General features: G+C 38.0%; 1 protein-coding gene across 5 annotated transcripts in view; it reads right to left on the bottom strand.

The window, feature by feature from the left end:
• Il23r (interleukin 23 receptor) overlaps nucleotides 1-24,561 on the bottom strand; it is a 116,243-nt gene that overhangs the window by 15,654 nt on the left and 76,028 nt on the right. For all 5 annotated transcript variants that reach the window (XM_028782464.1, XM_028782462.1, XM_028782466.1 and 2 more), the window contains 2 exons: nucleotides 20,628-20,773; nucleotides 7,492-7,648 (listed from right to left, as the gene is read on the bottom strand). In XM_028782464.1, coding sequence (XP_028638297.1) covers nucleotides 7,492-7,648; nucleotides 20,628-20,773 — 303 coding nt within the window. The remainder of the gene's footprint in view (nucleotides 1-7,491; nucleotides 7,649-20,627; nucleotides 20,774-24,561) is intronic.

Genomic DNA, 24,561 nt, shown 5'->3' with positions numbered 1-24,561 from the left:
AAGGCAGTCAGGCAGTACCAGAGAGAATTGTTGAGATTCTCAAATAGCCACTAAAGCCTGTAATTACTAAAACAGGGTTCCATACTTGTATCTCCCAGTTTGTTTGTTTGTTTGTTTTTAAATCTATGCTGGGTGTTCTTTATTGAAGACACTAAGCAGCAGAGCCCCGATCTGTTTCCAAGGCCTCTCGCCAATGTGTGCTGCTTACAAAAACACTTCACCGATGACCAGGTTGCCGAGCTGTCGATTCTTGCCCAGGCTTCCCCATAAAGCCCACTTTCATAATATAACTGAACCTAGCTGACAGATTTCATCGAAGGCACAGAGGCAGTGCCTCCATGTTTTGCAAGCAGAGCCCAGATAAACCCAGTGCGCATGAACAGATCATTAAACCAAGCATAAACTCTAGAAATGAGAGCAAAGAACTCTAAAAATATGTGTAGAAATGCCGGGTTGTGTGTAGTAGTATATGGCCTTGGGAGCCCATCCATCTTTTAGTTACATAAGTGAGATGCTTGAGTCCCTGAAAACCCAATCCAGCATCTCTGTTCTCAGTGCCTACTCCCTTGCGTTTGGTCTCACTTAGATGGTGTTGTTTGTCTTTGTTTTCTATTTGAGTTAGCTAAGGAACGGAAGAAGAAGCTGGGAACACTGAACATCAAGAGCTGGAAACTAAACCTGGGATGATTGCTATTGTTTGGGTGGGAGGATGGCTCTCATTATATATTCCAGGCTGGTTTAGAGTTGTCCAGCCTGCCCTTGAAGTCCTGGTGAGACTCGTGCCTCTGTCTAGAATTAGAAGTAGTAGCCACCACACCCAGCACTTCTTGCTTGAAGGTTGGTCTGTTGGGTAGAACACTGGTTCTTACACATTGGTTCTGGGATCAGCACAGGCATTTCCAACATAACTGGCCCAGGGCTCCCACTCTGAGAAGCACTGTACTTGAGATAATTTACTCAACTAAAACCAGCTTGGAAAACTTATTATGAATTGTGTATGACTATCCTGCCTTGAACTACATCTATCTTTCCCCCATGTTCTTTTTTTCTTTTCTCAGATAACCTCCTTCCTGATAGCATCTCAGGGTTTTGGAGTCCCGTGGCTTCATTATCATCACCTCAAATTAAGCCTGCTTCCTCATCTAGTCATCTAGTTATGATAAGGTTTGAAGGAGTTGATGGCATCTTATTATTTTTTCACTTGTGCATTTTCATAGTGAGCCCTCCATTAGAAAGAAAACTGTTGGTGTGGTTCTATTATTGGCATCTTCAGAGCGTGTAGACAAGTGGCTGGGACTGGGTTGACCCAGTCTATTCGTACGTCTCTGGGGAAGGCAAACAGCACAGCTGTTCTGGTACCCACAGCTTGAGCCAGGGCTTGGCTATTCACCAGTTTTGTGACTTTTGGCAAGTGTTTGGGCCTCATTGCTTTCATCCACATGTGAAACAATGATTATGCTGCTATTGTAGCAATGGCTATGGCAGTAAAGGACAATTCATAGGTAAAATGCTTACACAAGGCCCCACCCCATACTAATAGCCAAGAAATGTTAGCTATTATTTAATATTCTGAAGACACTAAGGCTTACTACACAACCTCTTGAGAATATGCAAGAACAAAGAAGAATGGCTGTCTAACCAGAAAAACTTCCCCTGTGGGTGGGTGTGCTAAAGCTTGATTTTCTATTCTGAGGAATTAATTGGCTTTTTTTTTTTTTTTTTTTGCTTTCCAGTAAAAGTAAAAAGAAATGACATAATGCAAGCCATCTAACTCTTACTCTTACTATAAATGAACTGTTTCAGTTTCTCTTTGAGGTGGGTTTTTTTTTAAACTTTTAATTGTTGTTATAGTGGGCAGTCCTGAGGACTGAAACCAAGCAGCCAACTGCTACAACTGGACCAACATCTCAGCTTCAGACCAATGTTTGCCTGCTTGTATCTTTTTCATTCATTCATTCATTCATTCATTCATTGGCAGGCTCTCACTATATAGCTTAGGCTGGACTTGAACTCAAAATCGTCCCTCTCTAGCCTCCCAAGTGATAGGAATTTAGGCATGTGCACCCATGTCCAGTGCTCAAGACCAGACTTTAAAGGCAAGAAAAAGACTCTCTTCAGAGAGCAGCAATAGAAAGAAATGCCTGTAGCCTAGCTGGATAAAATTTTGGAAATCAGTAATACACAAGTAATAATTTTAGAAAGTAAATCAGAAAAATCCTCTATGGAAGGGACATTATTGCTTCAACTGTACCTCCTTAAAAATAAACTCTTAATTACTTGAAGTTTAGCTGTTGGAAAAGACCTTCATTATTAAGCAAATCAAAATAATGTTATGACAATAGAATTTTTTCTTTTCAGTCATAAATCATGTCAGTCTTCATCTTTGTTGATTGCTTCTTCTTGCTTTTATTTGTATTTGTACTTATAAGGCAATGAAATTTGTTATGTAATTATTCTTTTCTATCTTCTCTACAATAAAACTTGTAATTTGCTTACTGAGGTTCTTAAGCACATATAATGCCTGCTGATGTGTTTATGAAAGATAAAGAGATAGAATATGTTCTATCCGGGTGTGGTGAGGCATGGGGGAAGGGGATGTCTCAGTGGACCCATGCTGAAGCATCCCCTTCCCCCTGAGGGACCAGCCACAGGAAGGTGTAGTATAGAATAGAGTTTATTCAGGGTATGGGAGGGGAGCCAGGAGGGTAGTAGAGGCAGAGAAATGTAGAGAGAGGGAGAGAGTAGAGAAGTAGAGGCTGGCCATGAGCATGTGGAGAGAGGGGGAAGCGAAGGAGGGAAGGAGCGAGGGGTCAGAGGGATCAAGAGATTAAGAGAGAGCAAGAGAGCAAGAGAGGGAGGAGGGGACAAGCAGCCCCTCTTATAGTGGGCCAGGCCTACCTTGCTGTTGCAAGGTAACTGTGGAGAGGAGTATACCTGGCTGTTGCCACACTGTGGGGGTGGAGTTTAGGCAGAATGCTAATACCTGCCATTATAAGTAATGTTTAATTAACACAATAATAAGCTGTTTTTTATGGATTCTTTAAAAAGTAAATCGAGATTTGCTAAAACAAAACAAAACATTTTAGCAACCATTGCTATCATTTTTCTATGTCAATAGAGCTTCTAATTATTTCTAAACACTTATCCTTTTTTAAAAAGATTTATTTATTGTTTTATTTATATGAGTATATTGCAGCTGTCTTCAGACACATACTAGAATAGTGCCTCAAATCACATTACAGATGGTGGTGAGCCACCATGTGGTTGCTGGGAATTGAACTCAGGACCTCTGGTAGAGCAGTCAGTGCTCTTAAACACTGAGCCATCTCTCCAGCCAACCCTTATCTTTAGAATTACAGATAAGTGTAGTTTGTAGGTCTCATCAAAGAAACTACATTTTTGCAACAGATGGAGACTACCACAGGGATCCACAACTGGTCAAAATGCTGAGACTAGGTGACCATGGGGTACACAGTTCTAATTACTATATCTACACCACAATCCCAGTACCTAAAGTGCAGGAGACATGGTAGAAAAGGGAGGAGAAAGACTGTGAGAACCAGAAACCAGAAGACCAAGATGTCTGCTGCAACATAGTGTCTTCTAGACAGGATCTGGTCCCATATTCTCTCAACAATATAGCTACTTAAATAAGGCTTGCATAACCAGTACACCAGTTGATGTGCCAGTGAGGGTTAAGGAAATTTCACAAGACCCTAGTCCTAAATGAAGAGCCCACAGGCAAGCAATGTTTGTTGAGGAAGGGAGAATTAGGTGTTTTCTGAGGTAAGTGCCCTAATATGCTACCCATCTCAAATGGTCAGCTCCAAAGAAATATGTAAGTACAACACTGAATGAACTCAGTAGGATGCATTCACACACCACACACACACACACACACACACACACACACACACACACGCCAGTAGAACTATAAATATATAATTGTACAAGAAGGGGTCATGAATTTGAGAGAGAGAGAGAGAGAGAGAGAGAGAGAGAGAGAGACAGTAGAAAGATGATGTATGAGTAGAAATGATGTAACTACATTATCAGAGCATCAATAGAATAAAAAATTCAATTTGACAACATGCATATTAAAATGTGCTTAATTCTTTCTTCCTCCCTCCCACCCCCCCCCCCACCCCCCCCCCCCTGGGCCAGGGGGGGGGTGGGGTGTGTGTGTATGTATATATTTATAACTCTGTATGGGCGATGTATGTGTGTGTGTTTGTTTAACAGTGTGTGTGTGTGGTGTATACATGCACATGCTTGACTGTGTATGAGCATGTGCCTGTGTATGTGAGGATACTTTCTTTCATATACATGCATGTGGATGCATGAGGCTTATGTTCTGTGTCTACTTCTGTTGTTTTTCACCTAATTTCTTTGGGACATGGATCTATTATTGAACCTGAAACTCAGTGATGGGCTAGACCGCCTGGCTAGCCAGGGACTAGGATCTGCTGGTCTCTGCCCTACCCAAGCCCTGGGATTAGATATACACTGTTGCACATGACTTTTTTGTGAGTCCTCCTTCCTGACCAACAAGCACTTTACTCATCAAGCTATCTTCCTAGCACCAAATTTGCCTAACTCTTAATAATTCTTTTTTTAGATACAAGAAAAAAAGTTTAAACACAAATCTGCTTTTAAAAGCTTACTGATAATGAAATGAAGTAGCTGAAATTTTGTTTAAATAAGAAAATGAGGGCTCGAGAGATGGCTCAGCAGTTAAGAGCATTGTCTGCTCTTCCAGGGGAGGCAGGGTTTAGTCACAGCATCAACATGTGGCAAACAAATTAACTACAATTTCAAGGGATCAGATGCCCTCTCCTGGTCTCCTTAGGTACTGCATGCATGTGGTGCACAGACACATAGGCAGGTAAAACACCTAAATACATTAAAAAAAAATCTCAGAGAAAAAAGAGAAGAAAATTATTAAATAAGTCATAGTATGTCTACAAACAAGAACAGTGTGTGGCCATAAATACTCAGCAAGGTAGACTACATAAGGAAACCAGAACACACTGCAATATCAATCAGAAAAATCTAAGTGTATAGGAAATTTAAGACATGAGTAGTACATGTTTCTAAGCCATAAAATAAATAAACTTAAATTGTGTTTACAAAGAAGAAATATATATTTGAGTTTTAATATTTTTACTTTCTCAGGTATTTTCATTTTCTCATTTAATGTGTCACAGAAGGAATATATAACAAGTGAATCAACTGTGGCTCCCTTTAGCTAATGTGTGGAATGCATAAATATCTAAGTTTGACTGCTATTTTGCCACTTAAGTGAAATTTTACCTTATGAAGTAAGAATCTTTAAGCTTAGATTTTGTAGATTCTTATTCCCTTCTACCCTAGATGGAGAGAACCTTTGTCATTAAACATTTGTGTTGGATATGATGAAAAATACCTGTAATTACAGCACTTCGAGGACTGAAGCAGGAGGACTATCACAAGTTAAAGACAAGCCTGTATTATAGAATGAGACTCTGTCTAGACAAACTAACAAACCAGGCAAGCATGCACACGCGCACAGGACAACGTACACATGCACAGACCCTTAACCTGTTGAGGGGCCGGATTATTTGCCCTTCCACTTTCACAGAACTGAACTACAACAACAAAGATGAGCCTGCTGAGAATTCTCAGCATTTGAGCAACCTAGTGCAATGTCCCACGAGCAATGTGCTGTTTATCAAATCATGATTCAGGTTATACATTTGCAAAATGGTGCTGGTTACACACCCAAATATAGTGAATGTAGAAAACAATCTGTTGGAAGCCAACTCCCAGCAGAAAGCATCTTTGCAGCCATCTCGAGCCATATACCCTGACAAGAGACTTGTTTTCAACAGCCTACAACAGCTGAGCACACTCTGATAAACATCTTGATTTTCTCACATATCTTGTTTTGTTGTTTAGCGCCCCCAGCTTCAAGGCACACGTGGTAAAGCATCTTCAGCTGTGGTCCCCTGCTTGTCCACAGCGGCTAGGCACGTGGTAAAGCCTATAAATACCCATGATTTCCTTTCAATAAAAGGAGACTTGATCAGACCCTCTGTCTTGTCTCCATTCTTCGCGTCTCTTGCCCCTCCATCCCCACTCTCTCTCTTGCTAGACCCTGTTGACTGACTCACAGACCAGATCAACAATCAAGCTTATAGAGATCAGTGCTTGGTTAATTTAAGTAAATCATGATTAATTAAACTAATTTGATTATTTATTTAAAAACAGTCAGGTTACATGGGGCTAGAGAGATGGGTCGACAGTTAAGAGCTCATCCAGAGGATCTGGGTTCAATTCCCAGCACCCACATTGTGGTTCACAACCATCCATAACTCCAGTTTGAGTTAATTCATCAGGTACAAACAGACAAACATGTAAACAAAACACTCATACACATAAAACCAAAATAAAATTAAAAATAATTTACCAAATAAATCTATTTTATAGTATATGTAAGGTCTCAAGAAGTTTTACCAATATCAAATTAAGACTGAATAAATTAAAATTTAACTTTCAAAAAGAGAACTGATAACTTAAAACTATTCCCTTAGTAATGTATCTCTAAGATTTGAACATCATTGAACTTGGCTTGCCTGGCTTCTTCCACTTGAAATCACAGATCAGTTATCAAGCTGTTAGAGTAAGGATGATGTCATTAATGATGTGCGCATATTAAGTTGAATGTGTTCTCTCTGGGAATCAAAAAAAGCCTGGTATATAAGCTATACATAAAAGGCATACCTCTGGTTCATGGATGCATTCTGGAATATAATGACATTATAATTGATTGACTTTAACAGTTGCTTACAATTGAAATCTATTTCACTAAGAAGGCATTATTGTGCGGCATGATCCAATGTATGTAAAGGTAATTATTAATAATATGAAGGAGATCTTTTAAATATCTATCAGCAAGGTCTTTTTGAGAAGCCATTAATCCCATGTTTAAGTGTTTTTAGTTCTTTCTGGTTGTTTTAGTATGGTGATAATTAGTGTTCATTCATATTATTTGACTTTTTGAAAAATTTTCGTAATATATGTATACTATATATATATATATATATTTATATATATAAAATACATATATTTGGTGATATATATGTATATATAGCTCATATATGTATACACACACACACACACACACACACACACACAGTATATATATATACTCAATGATACTTTCCAAAACAAAGACTGATAGAAAATCAGTGTAAGAATTGTCACCTCAATGGTGTGTGGAATCAAGGGAGAGAAGTGAGTGAATGTGTTGAAATCTAAGCTTTACGAGGTGGTTTAAACCATTTTACAAATTGTCAACATTAAGAAGCTCATTTCGATGATTGCTGATTTCAATGTTATCATTCTCCACAGAATAGCTTCTCTCAATGGTAGCAGGCAAGCTGAAAGAATGCTAAGAAAATAGAGATCAAAAGGAAAGCTGCAGAGAACACAGTATTGGATCATACCCACCTGTCTGGGAAGTTTGGTGGACAAAGGGCGAACTCCAAGGCTGCCAGTTTCTTTTACCAGTTCCTTGACATCTCACTTGAAATACATACTTGCTGTTTGGCTCCAGGTAGAATTCTGACTGCTGCACATGTGTGAAATTGGTGTCAAATTCTTTAACCTAAAATAGAAGCACAATGGAAGTAAGGTGATGTGGGACAACTACTAGATTCTGGGCACTTCCTAAAGCCAGAGAGAGCAAGCAAGAGCAGAGCACTCTGCACAAAACATACACAGCCACATGCCGGCTTTAAAATTAACCATACTGGTTTATATTTGACAAGGTTGGAAATCTCCAGAAATTCCAAACTATAATACAATTTACACTTTGGAATAGGTGTTCCGCCCTGGAGGAGTGGGGGGTGTATTTAATTTTAATGAAGCATATTCTTTGTTTGTAATGGGTTTCTGTTTTCTTTTTTATATTAGGGTCTGACAAAGTACAGGCTGGCCTCAAACAGTATGTAGCTGAGGATAATCTTGAACTCTGGTTTGCCTTGTCCCTACCTCCTAAAACTATGATTTTTGGGATGCACAGTTGCCCAGTTACTTGGTGCTGGAGGTTGAATTAAGGGCAAGAATTGAATATTTATAAGAATAATTTCCATGAATGATGAAAATATCTCATTTGTTTATGAAAAAATTAGAAAAAAATACCCAGAAGCTGAATTGATAAACTGGTCTTTATTGGAGATTTATATAAATTGTATAACATGTCTGAACCTGTGTGTACAAGTGATTTAGAGTAAATAAAACATTCGAGAAAGGTAAACTCTGAAAATATTCCTGAGCTATTTCCTGTTTCCTTCCTGTTGCATTTTCAGAGTTCATCTTTCTTGAATAGGAACGATGAGAACCAGTGCCTTAGCCAAAGTGATTGACTCAGCACAAACGGAATGTGATGTCTCTACGCAGCCAGAGAATCTATTCACTTGAACAAGAAGGAGTTTTATCTGCTTTAAAGAGTGATAGAAACTTATTAGCTAAATGGGTCTCCTCTTCTTATTCTCCTCACATCCTCAAAGTCACTCATTCCTTCCTCAGAATACAAGACCTCTTCTCCGGATGCTGCCTGAAGTTAGAGACAGCTGCACACATAGACTCAAAGCGCTGCTCTAAACCTTCCTATATCTTAGCAGCATGTACGAGGAGGAACACACGGTACCTCATGGGTCTGAACTTTCCTCAGACAATCGATCTTTCTCACTTTGAACCTTTAGCTACTAATCTGAAACCTTTTATAATGGTGCCAAAACCCATGAGGTGGCTCAGGTGAAAGAGATGCCCATTGGAACCCCATTGGCCCCTCTACCCTTACTGCTGCTTCTCCATAACCTACACTGACCCTGTCCTCCTTTGGTAAAAGTAATCTCTGGGACAACTGCAATCTGTGGACCAACCAAGTAAAAGTTAATGTTAAGGCAGGTGCCTCCTCTGAGCTTGGATTAGAGCCCATTGCTCAGTTTTGGGGATACCCAAACTCAGCTTGTTTTCCTGGGTGTGTCAATGGCCACACTTTTGGGAGGAGATCAGCAAGCAGAGAGGGCAGGCTTCCCTCGCTTGTCTCCACTTGCTTGACTTACTCACCAAGCCTCAAAATGGACACAGCTCATTCTTGTCTATTCTTGCCCGCCTAGGATTCTCTCTTCAGGTGTCTTTTCTCAAAATGCTTTAACTTGGGGGGAGGGATCATACTCAAATGACCAATTTTCTTTTATAACATCATCTCTTCGCAGAAAAATAAATTAAACAATGGCTTTTGATGGCGTAAACATAGTTCCCTTGATATAAATTATTTGTATAGACCTAAATTTTATACAGCATAGTGGCAAATGGTTCAAAGATTCCTGTAGCAAGAGTCTTTTCTATCTCTAAAATACCTCTTTTTCCTCTCTGGTTTTCTTTACTATATTCTCCACACAAAAGCCCTCTGTCCAGAAAGCCTTTTCTTCTGACTTGTTGGAGACTGCAACTTTTCTGTAACTGCTAGCCTCATGCCTAGCCTAACTCTTTGGTTTGCTCTGATGATAAAACCTCCGGCTTCTCCAGTGCCATACTTGGGTTCTATCTGTCGCCTCTGACACATGGTAGCTCAAGACTGATACTTTCTGGCCCTCCAGGTTCTTCCTAAAAGCCTCCTGATTTCTCTTAGACCTGGCTATGTGCTCATGCTCCCCATGTAGTTGTTCCCTAGATCCCTCCATGCAGGTAAGACATGACTAAGGTACCCCTATCTTGTCCTGACTCCATTTTGTGTTTTCTTAGACAATTCTTGGCTTTCTACCATACAATAGTCACATTTACCTTGGCAACACATTTGAGATTTCCATGGCCTTAATAATTGGTCCAGATGTGTTAACCAAAATAATTAATGTTTATACAAACATCATAAACTAAAATAACCGAGGAAGGTATACGTAAAAATGTAATTGTTATTCTATCTAAATTAATTACTATATTCTGTCAGAAATAATGTTTCAAGGTTACTCTGACCCTCAACTAACTTTGATGTAAATGATGATCTTTGTGACTTTTGCCTTTAAAAAATGCGGTAACCCCTGAGCTTCGGCATCAAAACACTTTGAGGCATGTGGCTGCTCTTGGTCACTGGCTAAAAAAGGACTCATATACTTTTAGTTGGCTTAATCAGTGTGGTTTTCTTTACCTTTCTTGTGTGGATTATTATAGGTGCACCACCCCATCTCCAGGGCTGCACATCACAGAAGCCACCACTATTTTTCTAGTAAAACATGCACCAGCTACCACCTGCAGTTTCTCCTGCAGGCCAGACCAAAGCAGGTTCATATTCTCAATCTTTCTGGAATGAGGAGTCCACTTCTCCCTCCATGCTAACTTCTGACCAAAGTGAGACCATGTTTCACCTGGAGAAACTATATTATGACCCACAGAGTGCTATCTTGTTCCATAGAGCCCACCAAATTACATTTAAGAAAAAACTGGTTTATGCTCAATTCACGAAATATACAAAGTGAAAAAAATTAAGTAAGAGACCGGTGGGAGGAAGGGAACCCCTGGGGATGGAAGTCCTCTTTCCTAACATGCTTGTTTGAAAACTTCATACAGAAGATTTAGAAACAGTCACTCAGTCTTTTGCCTTCTCAGTGGTTAAACGTACTGTGCTACATGTTACTTCAGTGTGTTGTCATCTGTTGGTCTGATTTGATATGTGTTTCTAAGGGTTTTATTTACTCTGTCTTATATGACCTATGATGTCTATCTTCCAAATGATGTAAAAAATGATGTTAAAAAATAAGATCCATTTTAAATATTATAAGGCTGATTTTTAAGATGTGAACATGTGAATGAATGTATATGTATAAATATGTATATGCACGTAAACATTTTGAAATATAGAGTTTTTAAAGATAGAGACATCTTGTAGTTTACAGACAGCCTTAATTTTATTTACATCAAAAATATAATTTCTATTTTATGATATATTTTGTATAATGTCTTAGTTAGAGTTTTACTGCTCTGTGAACAGACAGCATGAACAATGCAACTCTTATAAGGATAACAGGCTAGTTTACAGATTCAGAGGTTCAGTCCATTATCATTAAGGTGGGAGCATGGCATCATCCAGGCAGGCATAGTTCAGGAGGAGCTGAGAGTTCTATGTCTTCATCTGAAGGCCATTAAGAAAAGACTGGCTCCCATGTGGTCAGGGGTAGGGTCTCATTGCCTGTGCCCCCAGTGACACACTTCCTCCAACAAGGCCACATCTACTTAAACAAGGCCACTCCTCCTTATAGCATCACTTTTTGGGCCAAGTATATTCAAACCAACAGACCATAATTAATTCCTATGATATAATATGATTTTCTGAGTTTTCATTTGAAATGTAATTTATTGACAAAAAACTATTCTCTAGATTTTCAAAAATAAAACAAAATAAGAAAAAGTCATATGAAAAATATCTATGGATAATAAAGTATACTTTGGTAAAGAAAATTTTAGCAAAAAGGAAATGTTTTGTATGAAAAAGGGGTTTTTATGGTTAGATAAAGAATTGATCCAAAATGAAAATAGATTAAAATAAATTAAAAGGTTAAAGTATGTTATGAAAAGGTTACAGTAGTTAAATGTCAAAAGAAAAAAAGATGACACAGTTATATCTCAGTTGGTATCAATAATTAAAGGCTATTAAAATTTGGACTGTCTTTAATGTCTTTTATCTTTTTTAACTAGGTAAACCATCTAAAATGTAATAATTAGACTTCTTCAAATGTTATGTGTTTTCCTATTGGGCAAAGTTTCAATTTGCCAGAGAGCCACTGAATACTTAAATTTAATTATAATTTGTCCCATTATAAAAAAAGAATTGTGCTTATTATTTTCAGTAAACAACTTCCACCAATAAAATATCAAAACTAACTAGTGTTTGGCTTTAAGAGCTGCCTTTTAGAAAAAAAATCTATTGTTACTTTTAAAATAAGAACTCGGTTTCTTACAAAAAGTTTAGTATAAACAACTGGTGCCATCTCTAATTAAGGGAGACATACGCTGTGACAAGAGTCTTTTGAAAATGTTAACTAAAATTCTAAACTTGATTATAAAATCTTTGCACAACAAGCTTCTGAGAAATGAAGATTTGTATTAATTTGGAAGAAAACTCTCTCCAGTTTGGAAGGAAAAGATTACATTTTACATTTCTTAAATCTTGTTAAATTTTTAAATATTTAAAATTTTGTTTGATATATTGCTAAATGATAAAATGATGCTAATTTCTGTCTTGGTCAGGATACGAGTAGCAACATTGTATCCTTATATTACTGTCTTGGTCAGGATAAGGGTAGCAACATTGTGTTTTGTGTTTTGATTATGATTTTTTTTTCACCCAGGCCTATTACCTTATTTATTAAAACAAGTTCTTAGGTTGAAAAATAATCAAGTTTTCCACTATTTTCATCTGAAAATTTTTCTTATTTTTTCTTTCACTAAAAGTTTTGGGTATATGGAGAACAATTTTGTTATAGGAAAATTTGAAACAATACAGCACTGTGACCTGATTTCTTCTATAATTTGAGATTCCATTTACTTTCCTATCCACTGGCTTTACTTCTTTAGACTGTGACGGTTTGTTTGTATATGTTTAGCCCAGGAAGTGGCACTATTTGGAGGTGTGGCCTTGCTGGAGTAGGTGTGTCACTTTGGGAATGGATTCATAAGGCAGAGTGAGAAAGGGATTGCTGTAGGTTGTACAGTTTGAAAGCAGAACTGAGCTTTGCCCCACAGCCTGTGATCTAAGCCATAAGGCTTTCCTTAGATAGATAGCTGCTTGCCACTGCCCTCCCGTTCTAGCTCTATCTGATGAAGGCAGTGTCACACCAGAACTGTGGTGAAAGGTGAAGGCCCTTTCAACTCTCCATGTTTTTCTGCTCATGACCACAAGGAGGCATGACCTAGATGAGAACATAAAATACCTTCATCCTGGCTATTTTTGACTTGACTGGAGAATCATAGAAAGAAATGGTGATTCGATTCACCCTTTTCTGTGTTAGTGGCTTTATTTTAGAAGTAGGTAGAAGGGTTAGGATGTGGGCTTTGGATCGAAACCTGTTGTTTTCATATACTGAATATTCACTGGATATCTGGAGCAATGCAGAGTTTGTGAGAGGAACTTATTTCCTAACTAGCGCTTCACTCATCCAGCCTGTATTTCATTTATATAATGAATAGAGTTAATACTACTGGCTGCAAAGGATTGTTGTGAGGATTACAGGAGATTATGTGTATGATGGGGACAGGAGGGACAGATAGAGGTACTTTTACATTGGTTGTATAGCAGTTTCCTCAGAAAAATTCCCACCATGCAGGAAGGAAGGCTCATGAAGTTTAAGAGGTAAACAAAAAGTCAGTTCGATGACCAAGAGAACAGAAACTTGGATGATTCTCCAGGGCTCCTCCCCAGTGTAAAAATGAGTACACAGCTGGTTGGGAGGGGCCTCTGGCAGCTGTGTGTGCATAGAAACTGAGTTACCTGAAAGCTATGCAGAGAGCTCCAGGGTGTATGCTTTCAATGAGTCACCACCAATGTTGGTTGTTTTGGGTGATGCAGCTGCTTTTGAGTCATCCCTGGTCTTGTGAGTAACTTCTCACTCATATTCCTGTTAGGAACTCCAATAAGAATTCATTGTTTCACAGACTTGGACAACGGTGTAATCTTTCATTTGGTTTGCATGAGTTCTCTTTCTGGGGTGAATAGACTTTCTTTCTCCTCTTTTCTTTTCTTCTCTTCTCTTCTCTTCTCTTCTCTTCTCTTCTCTTCTCTTCTCTTCTCTTCTCTTCTCTTCTCTTTTCCTCTCTTTCTCCCCTCTCTTCTCTCTTTTTCTCTTATCTATCATCTATGTATTTGTCATCTATCATCTGTATATCTATCTATCATCTATCTATCATCTATCTATCTATCTATCAATCATCTATCTACATCTATCATCTATGTATTTACTTATCATTTACCATCTGTCTATCTACATCTATCTACCATTTATCTAATAATCATCTATCTATCATCTATTATCAATCTGTAATAGATCTATCTATCTATCTATCACTCCCTCCACCTTTTGTGTGTGTATGTATTGAATCTCTCCAGGAAAATGCCATCACACAACGTTCTACACAATAAGGACACATTCGTACTTCATAATTTGAAAGATACCTGTAGGAACACATTGTGAAAAACCCAGCACCACTGTTTGTTTTGAGTTAACCTAACTGCAAATCATACAGTGACTTGGGAGGAATATAAGATTTAATGACCTTGATTGTATCTGAATTCCCCTCCTCTTACACAGAGGCCATAATGAGAAAAAGTGTAGCAGACAAGAAAAGACAAAGCTGACCACCTGACTAGAGGGAAAAAATCTAAATCTGAGAATAGCTTATTGCCTTTGTTTTGACTTGTCATAAAAACATGCTAACTCTGGTATCCTGAAGAACTATGAGCTAAAACTCCTGACACGGAGGTGAGCATGGAATGGCTGTTCCCGAGGGCTAGAACAAGTCCAAAATATGTCAAATAGCCTCTGGATGTGCAACACTCCAGCTGCTCCATATACTGAAATTCTCATCAGTCAGTCTCTGCAGCCACAGCTTCACTGCACCAGCTGTGTCTGTGTCTTTAGATATGTTGTCTATGTATGTGAGTGTATAAATGCATACAAAAATTTAAGGGAGTTTAGGATACTTTTTATCACTACTGTGTCTTTAAAAACAAACAAATAGATAAACAGGGTTTTCAAGATCCTTATTTTAGCCAGGCCTATTTAAGAGAAGAACTTTAAATGTGCATTTTTAAGATTGTAATTTAAAAAACCTATTTTGAGTCTAACACAAATATTTTAGAATTTACAGATCATCTTAATGTGTTGTACTATAATGACACATTTTAAAAGACTATTCATCTTTGATTTTATTTAAAATAATAATAAATTTATAAATGTCATATTTTATATTGTTTTGTATGCCTCATAAACACTAATAAAAGGTAAATGCTTTTTCTAACAGAAAGCATTTCAAGGTATCTGTTATAAAAACTTAAATCTTTAACAAGTTATTTATTGAAATTTGGTTAAGAAAACAAAAACTAGTAATGTAGTTTATCTATGTCTTTAACTGTTCGATATATAATGTACTGTGTGTTTTCTGTGTTTTAGATACAACCTCTGGAGTTTTCATTTAAAATTACCACATTAAAAATTGTCTTCTAAATTTTCTAATAATGATGTTAATATTAAAGTATGTTGTAAAGGTTTCTTAAAAAAAGAAATATGTTGCCCCTGGGCTTGATATTCAGGCCCACAACTCTGGCTGCTTTCCCGGAGACCACACTGTCACCTGGGGCCCCAGACAGGAGTCTAGCATAACCATCATCAGACAGACACCACCTAGCAACTGATGGAAACAGATGCAGGGACCCACAGCCACACAGTAGGCAGAGCTTGGGGGATCCTCTAGAAGAGGGAAAGAGAAAGGATTGTAGGAGCCAGAGGAGTGAAGTATACTACAAGAAAATCTTCAGAATCAACTAACCTAGGCCCATAGGGTCTCACAGAGACTGAACCACCAATCAGAGAGCATGCATGGGACTGACCTATGCCCTTTGAACGTATGTAACATTCGTGTAGCTTGGTCTTCATATGAGACTCTTAGCAGAGACTGTCTCTGGCTCTGTTGCCTGACTTTGGGACCCTTTCCTTCTACTGGGCTGCCTCCTCTAGCCTCAAGGGGAAGATGAACCTAGTCTTACTGCAACTTGATATGCCAAGGTTGGTTGATATCCATGGGAGGCCTCCCCTTTTCTGAAGAGAAATAGAGAAGGAGTGGAAGAGAGTTGGGGGGAGGGATGGGAAGGGAAGGACTGGGAGGAGAGGAAAGAGGGGAAACTTCACTGGGATGTAAAGTAAATTAATAATTTAACTAACTAATTAATTAGTTAAACCGTGTATCTAAGTTAAAATAATATAAAGGTTATAAATTATTTAAGGTTAATTCCATAAACTGAGATAAATTTTAATACTTGATGTTTTGTAGCAATATTTTTTTAAGTATTGGTTTGTTTTTAATATTCTTTTACTAAATAAACATTTAAAACCTGTGATTAAATTTTAATTTTTAAATATTTTCTCATTGGACAAAGCCTTTACTTTTCAGATAATCAGTCATTGCTTTAACCATAGAAATTTCTCTTTAGAGTCTGATGCCCACCTAGACTATTTATACTGTGTTAATGAACAAATATTTAAATCTAATTTTAAGATTTGATCTATTAGAGAAACATAACATATAGCATTTTAAAATACTAAACTATGATAACTTAAATTCAAAATTAGTTACAGAGTCCGTCTCAGAGGATAAAAGACCAGATGATTTCACCAACTCAAAACACACAAACACACAAAAATCACACCAAAGACTCCATTCTGCTTTTAAAAATCAGGACTGTATCCATGTAATTGTAACTTACTTCTAGGGAGATGTGAACATTCTCAACATTCTCAATCTGGCAATGCATTCATGTAGGCTTTGAAAATTCTGGGTACCAATCTCCAACACCACTGACAATCAAGTCTTCCAAGTTACTAACATTTTTCACACCTTTTATGTCTATTAAATTTTTTTGTAATTAGATTTTAAAATCTTTTTTATGATATCTAATATTCTACCTGACTTCTAAATGATAAAATAATACTAATCTTGGTTTTAATGAAGTTAAATAACAATATTATCTCCTTTTATTTGATCATGCCTTTTTGTATGACTGAATTTTACTCTAAATCTTATGCTGTTCAAAACTAATATTTAAAAGATTCAAGTGTTTTTATTGCTTACAATTTGAATAAAACAGGAACAAAAAACTCCTAGTTTTCAATTTAAAATTTAGCTCCTTTAACTTTCACTAGAGATACACAAATATTTGGGTAACTTTTTTTATCCAAGTTATACAAAACAATCAATGTCTAATAATAACAACATAACCATAAACACTGATGTTTTTTGGTTTAATTAGTATCTAAAATGCCCTATTGGACAATTAGCCAAAATTTAAAGTTTCATTAAGCAATATTCATCGTTTGCAAATAAGAAAGGGACAATGCCATATGTAAAGTCTTATTTCTAACAATTTAAATATAAGTAAGATAGTTCATTGACACAAACACAGAGGGAATTATATAGCCAATCTTGTCAAAAAATACATTTTGTTTATTTTTAAAATATTTGTTTCATCTGTAATCTTTTTTTATCACACAAGACTATGTTCCTGATAACTTAGCTGAAGGTAGAGCATCCGAAGTCACATGTACTTCATAGATCAGACACTGAGAGGGTAAAACAATAAGGCAGATCTGGGTCATGATTGTGATCAGATTATTTTTGATATAATCTAGGAGTTTCTTTCTTAATGCCCTTCGAGAGCTAATTCCTCTGTCCCAAAGATGCTGCCTTGTCCACTACTCAGCCTCACTTATATCAGATTCCAGCAATAATCCTTCTTAACTATGAGGGACCTGATAATATTTAATATATAATGTATACTACCAAGTGTACAAATTGTGATGCGTGGTTAACAGGAGAAACTGAAAAGAAGCTATGTAATGATTAATTGGTTGATTGATTGTTTGATTGGAACTGTAATACAGTGGAGGGATTGGAATGTTGCAGATCCAGAAGCTAATTATCATGGGCTAGTTCTGGTTGGGACAGCCATCCCTTGCCCATATCTGTGTCAGAACTAACATGTGTGACTAGCAGATAAAACCAAACCACCACCACCACCAAAACTTCTTGGAATCTGTTAATTAGCAGATCACTAGCTTCCACCAACCCAAGAGCTAAGAAAGCATGTCAGGCATATAGAAAAGCTGCCCAACCAATATAGTTTTAAACTTGCTTTGATTTATGACTTTCTTTTTTTTCCAAAACTTCATGAAACTCTCTCCATATTGGATTATGAAATTTGGGGTAACCTAAATCTGTGTTCTTGGACCATTGTTATTTAAAATGGTTTCAGAATAAATGATTTCTTATTTCCTTTAAGATGAGAGCTGTGTTTTTGTGTGTGTGTGTGTGTGGAGAGAAGATAGGTCTTTGGGTCCTTTAGTCTTCTGAGTTCCCAAATGGGTGGCATTCTGAACACTGTACATTTTTAACATCTGATAGAGATTGTTTTGAAATGAGAGATTAAGGCCAAGAAGATGGCACAGCAGGTTCAGGTGTATGTGTACCACTAGATCTGATGACTTCTGGCCTACATATTGGAAGGAGAGAATAGATGGTTGGCCTCATTCCTGCATGTGTACTCTCTAGAGCAGGCACTCTGATCTCCAATAATAAATGTTCAGAGTTTTTTTTTGGAAAGGTGGGCATGGTAGTATAAATGTGTATTTTCCATGTTTGAGAACTAGAGACAGAAGGGTTAAAAATGCCAGACCAGTCTAGGGTGCACAGTAAACTTAAAAATTTTAAAGGTACTATCTAGCCTCCAATCCCACAGGCACTAGGTGGAGCCAGAGAATCAGTATTTCAGCCAGAGGACCGAAAACCTCGGAAAACCTGTTCTAAGTCATTGATAGTGTGTTTTTAATTTACAGACATTGGCATAAGTCTTCAATTATCTGGCTTTATGGAAGTTTATTATATTTTAAAATAATGAAATGATATTTTTTCAAATGTAGCCAAACTGGAACCATTTCCTAGGTCAGACTAATTCCAATTAATGGGCTTATTACTCACAGGTATTGCCCTGTGATGATTTTATTAATGAGCCTCAAACAGACTAGAAGCTGCTTTTGCTAAAAAGCACAGACTCCTGACTTGTCCATACAGGGTAACTAGAAGCAAGAGAAAGCCCACACCTCTCTTTTATTTCAGGCCCATTTGTCTCCTGTAGTTTGGATGAAGGCACAGAAACAAGTCATTGTCTTTGATTCCTCTCAGGTAACACTGGTCTCTAGAAACAGCAAGACTACCCAGAACCAGTCTGTCACACATCTAAGTGCATGCCTCAGTGAAGGGCAGGGCACAGCTGGGCGCTGGAGTAATCTTCTGAGGAGTACACCTTAAATAATAAGTACATTGTGAGACCACCTTGGAGGATAAGAGGTCAGATGGTAATTAATGAGCTCACACCTGGACAAGGACTGGGTAAGCATGCATGCCGCTTGCCTTCTGCTTAAACCTAACCCTCATGTCAGTACCCTGATGATAGACTTGGGAGTAATTGAATGGTTAACTTGTTTATCTTGTTTTGGTTTTGGTTTTCCCTTCTGTGGCCACACTCAATGGGACTCTCTGTTGGGAGCTGACTCCTAGCCGAAAGTGGCTTTCATCTTTGCAGCCATATACCCTGACAAGAGACTTGTTTTCTACAGCCCACAACAGCTGAGCATACTCTGGTAAACATCTTGTTTTTCTCACATATCTTGTTTTGTTGTTTAGTGCCCTCAGCTGCAAGGTGTACGTGGCATCCATGGCTACAAGGCACATGGTAAAGCACCTTCAGTTGTGTTCCCCTGCTTGTCCACAGTGGCTAGGCATGTGGTAAAGCATATAAATACCCAGGATTTCCTTTCAATAAAGAGAGATTTGATCAGATCCTCTGTCTTGTCTTCATTCTTCATTCGTCTCTTGCCCCTCCATCCCCACTCTCTCTCTTGCTAGACCCTCACCCTCGGACTGGAACAGCAGCTCGGGCCAGGACAAAGTGGCCCCCAAATGTGGGGCAGAATGGATCATTACAACTCTCCTCTGCTTTTCACCACACCCATATGCTCTTTAGTTAGTGTGTTAGAGACAAGTGACCAAGCTTAGCTTGTTGGGGCTCCCAGGTCCAGGCTTGTTGTACCCTAAAAGCTTTGATTGGAAACCAAACTGTATTCAACCAAACTGATTGCAAACTGTGCCTCTTCTAAGATACTTGGTAATTTAATCTTGATATTTAAGTACAGTTACTTTGTTCAGAAATTCACTTTTAGCTTCATATTATCTCATCTTAAAGCTTAGATTAAAACTAGTAATAAATCTTAGAGTTTGTACACTATTTAAAGATTTTTTTTTATGTCGATGTTTGTCTGTGTGCATATGCATATGTGTTCCGGTGATTGTGGAGGCCAAAAGAGGATTGTAAGCTACCCCAATATGCACGTTGGGAACAAAATCATGGTCTTCTTCAAGAGTGACATTGTCTTTAATAACTGACCCATTGTTTCAGCTCCTGAATTACACATTTTCATTTTAAAAACTGATATCTTTCTTTAAGTGTCAAATCTCAGCATAGAATGCTTGAGTTTATATTTGTGAGTATAGATGTAAATTTCATCCTAAGAGACAATTATAAGAAACTAAAAATGATCCCATTTAGTTGCAAATTCAGCCTATTTAGCAATTTACAAAAGGCAGAAGATAATTTCAGAAAACAACCCCATTCAGAAGCATATAGTAATCACTGAAATTAGAGTAGCTCAAATATCATATCAGTTGAGAAGCAGATCCTGCCTAAGTCCAGCTGGAATATAGCTTATTGGCTTTTCTGTAAATCATTTCCTCATAGGCTAAGGAATAATGAAAACTTAGCTTACATTCCACATTGGGTTTGTTGTTGCCTTGTATCTCATCTCACAGAATACTTTCCCAATCATCGTTTTGCTCTTCCAGTAAATTATGGTCTTGGGCACAGTAGCATTTGTAGTCTCAGCCCTGTAAATGATGGACGCAGAAGGTATCACTAGAAAAATAAACAAAATACTAGTGGTTAAAAAACTTCCTCAGGAGATTCTTGGTCTTGTGAAGGGTGGATGCTCCAGTGTGGGGGAATTTGAGGGTGGGGAGGTGGATGGGGTACATCCTCATAGAAGCAGGACAGGGGGGATGGGATAGGGGGTTTCTGGGTATGGGAGGGAAATGGGGAAAGGTGATAACATCTGAAATGTAAATAAATATCCAATAAAAAAGAATAAGAAGGAGGAAGAGGAGGAGGAGGAGAGAAGAAGAAGAAGGAGAAGGAGAAGGAGAAGGAGAAGGAGAAGGAGAAGGAGAAGGAGAAGGAGAAGGAGAAGGAGAAGGAGAAGAAGAAGGAAAGAAACCTTCTTCAAGGGTTAGAGAGATGGCTCACTGGTTAAGAGCACTGAGCTCTTCCAGAGGTCCTGAGTTCAATTCCCAGCAACCACATGGTGGCTTACAACCATCTGTAATGAGATCTAATGCCCTCTTCTGGTGTGTCTGAAGACAGGTACAATGTACTCATATAACTAACTAACTAACTAACTAACTACTAACTAACTAACTAAGTAACTAAAATCTTAAAAGGAAGAAAAAATAAAGAATACAAATTCCAAAAAAAAAAAAGCAAACCAAAAAAAAATTCCTCAAGGAGAAATTCATACGTCTTCATCTACATATAGATCTATTAAAACTCAAACTACAAAAGCTCATTGAAGTAACAGCTGAAGAACCTTGTCTTATTTCTGATGTATTATGTAAAAGACAAGTACTTCTTATAGGTCTAGTGAAACTTGAGCGACTGGCCTCATTATTTGTAGTATAAAAAAGAGATTAAGGAGATATATTTGCTTTCATGGCTTGGACTTTGAATGTTCCCAGTATGTTAAAGGCTTAGTATCCAGCTTGGCACCACTGGGAGATAATGGGAGCTTGAAGATTCTTAATCTAATAGGAAGTCTTAGGTCATAAGAGGCTTATGTCTTAAAAGGACATATTGGGACTCTGGCCCCTCCTCTCTCTTTCTGTTTGCTAGCAATTATAAAGCAAGCAGCCTCTTCCACCATACACTTTGCTATGATGTGTGTCCCTGGCATGGGTCGAAAGCAATGGGACCAACCAATCATGGACTGCTAGTAGCACAATGTCAAGCTAATTTGAATCCTTCCTCCTTACAAGTTGAGTATTTTAGGTGTTTTGTCACAGTCACAGTGACACTGCATCCCTGTTTACTTAAGATCATCCCACTTGATAAGCTGTTAAACACACCTTTCACAGCAATATTCTTTTTCTATTGTATAATTAGGAAATATACATCTAGATAATAATGAAGTAAGGATATTGTACCTGCTGCTAACTTATTTTATTCTTCTATTGCAATAAACAAATCCCCTGAGAGTATGCAAATTGTCATGCATCCAGATGGGTCACCTTGTAATTGTTTTATGAGAAACTGAGTAGTAACTGGACTATTCACATTTATAAGCTATACAAACACTTGTAAATTTCTTTATCTGAACAGAGTATGCTATTTGATACTTTTCATTTCTTCTATATGTGTAATGTAAAGGTGAAGACATTAGTCTTTGTTAGATACATTATCAACTCAAAAGCCTGCATCTAGGTTCCAGGAACTTTTGCTATGACTTAATATTCTTTAAGAATTTATTAATATGTAACTTCACAGAATACATTTTGGGAAGCTATTGTTTTATTTAGCAATTACCTAAAATTATATACACGGTAGGTAATTTATAGAGAATTATAAAACTAAAAATATACTTTCTGCTGTACAGTCTTATATAGCACTAAACAGCATAAACATTAAGGCAAATTTTGTTAAATTCCGGAACTCACTGTAGGTGATTTATATCACTTAAATTACAAATTCGTTGGCCTTTTGCTAGTATAAGGTTTGTTTTAATAGTAATCAGTTTCTAAATTTTTCTGGAGTAAAGAAAGTAGACCCTCAGGGCTTTAAGACCACTTAAAATCATTTTAGGTACTATCAAGCCTATAAATTATATTCTTCTTCCTGTCTCCCACTAGAGTTTGGCTTATGCATTCAGAATAGCATCATTTAGCATTCTGAATCCTGTAAAAATCAACAAAATCAAAATACAATAACTGTTTCCATTTCATCAAAAAGTAAGTAAATAAAGTTGGGGGGTGGGGACAAGGGCACTCAGGCAGAGAGAAGGAGGAAGAGAAGAGGGAGAAGGAGGAGAAAGAAAGAGGGAGGGAGGAAAGGAGGGATAGAGAGAGAGCAAACGGGCGTAAAATGTCTGGATTATATAGGAAAGAGCCTCTGGAGGAAGGGCACCCCAGCTGCTGAGCTGGAAAATTCAGGGTTGGGGATCAGGTATGCTAGGTAGGGACTGAGGGATGCTGGGAGAACCAGGAGGCCGGCCAGGTCTGCTTTGATATGTAAAATATGCACCTTGGTCCCTGGTTCCAGCATCCTTAACTAGTTCCCCACTCTCTGCATCTCTGTCCACTATCCTCTCTCTCTGCTCCTCTGCCGCCCCCACGCCCCAATCTCTTTGCCTTCCCTCTCTGTCTCTCTGCATGATGACTTCACTGGCCTCATTCTCTGAGATTGAGAAACCCAAAGGGAGCTGTTCTCAAATAAACATGCTTTTATACTTTAAATTCGGTTCTCTATGTCAGTGGAGAAACTTTTCAGCGTCTACTTCCATTTGTTCTCCTCTCACTGCACGAACACTTCGACCTTCATGCACAGTGCACAGTGCTCACTCCCTCAGACACACTCATTGCACCCGTGAGGGCAGAGACAAGGTGGCCGACCCGTGTAAAATAAAACTAGATTCTTGTGTCTAATTATGCACAAATACCAACTTCAAGTGGGCCATTATACACAAATGCCAACTTCAAATAGACCATAGATCTCAATAAAAGGCCGAAAATTCTGGCACTTTTAGGGGAATAAATAGAAAATGCTTTACAATATTGGCCCAGACAAGGACTTTTTGAAAAGAACTCCAATCCCCTGGGAAATAAGACAACTGTTAACCAATGGGACCTCACAGTATTATAAAAACTTGAAGAGACAGGAATGAAGGCTACTCTTCAACTCAAGTTTCTCTTCCTAGGTGCCTCTACTTTGTGTCAAGCTGACAAACAACTAATAAGGACAAAGAATGTATATGTGTATATACATATATGTGTCAAACACTTTCATATCTCTATACATGTATATATGTGTATAAATATCGTAATATATACAGACATGAAATGTTTCATGAAACCCATTTCTTTGTATACTAAACAAACAATTAATTTTTTTTGTTGTTGTTGAAAGTCTTTATTTCAATTGGTAGGGTTACACTCAGGTATTCAAAACCTAAGTGTAGCATCTAGTGTCCAGAGCACAGAGGTTTTTTATTCCAACAATTAATTTTTAAAATGAAGAACTTCATGATGATTTTGCCACAAAGCAGTTCATGATATTATACTTTATGATGGTGGAAAATCAGGAGTAGTGTAAATTAACAAGGGAACAAATGATCACATGTTGAACTTGTTAGTATTTCTCCTAGGCTCTGCCCAATAGTTGGCTAGCAACAGCCAGATACAAGTCTGGCTTGCTATAAAAGGACTGTTTGGCCAATCTCTCTCTCTCTCTCCCTCTCCCCCTCCCCCTCCCCCTCTCCTTCCCTCTCTCCCCCTCCCCTTTCCCCTTTCCCTCTCCCTCTCCCCTTCCCCTTCCCCCTCCCCTTCCCCCTTTCCCTCTCCCCCTCCCCCCCTCTTCTCCATCTCCCTGTCCCTCTCCCT

This window comes from Grammomys surdaster, unplaced genomic scaffold (genome assembly GCF_004785775.1).
Source record: "Grammomys surdaster isolate TR1022 unplaced genomic scaffold, NIH_TR_1.0 752, whole genome shotgun sequence".
NCBI lineage: Eukaryota > Metazoa > Chordata > Mammalia > Rodentia > Muridae > Grammomys > Grammomys surdaster.
Note: the sequence above shows the minus strand (reverse complement) of the source record. Positions and strands in the feature narration are given on the sequence as shown.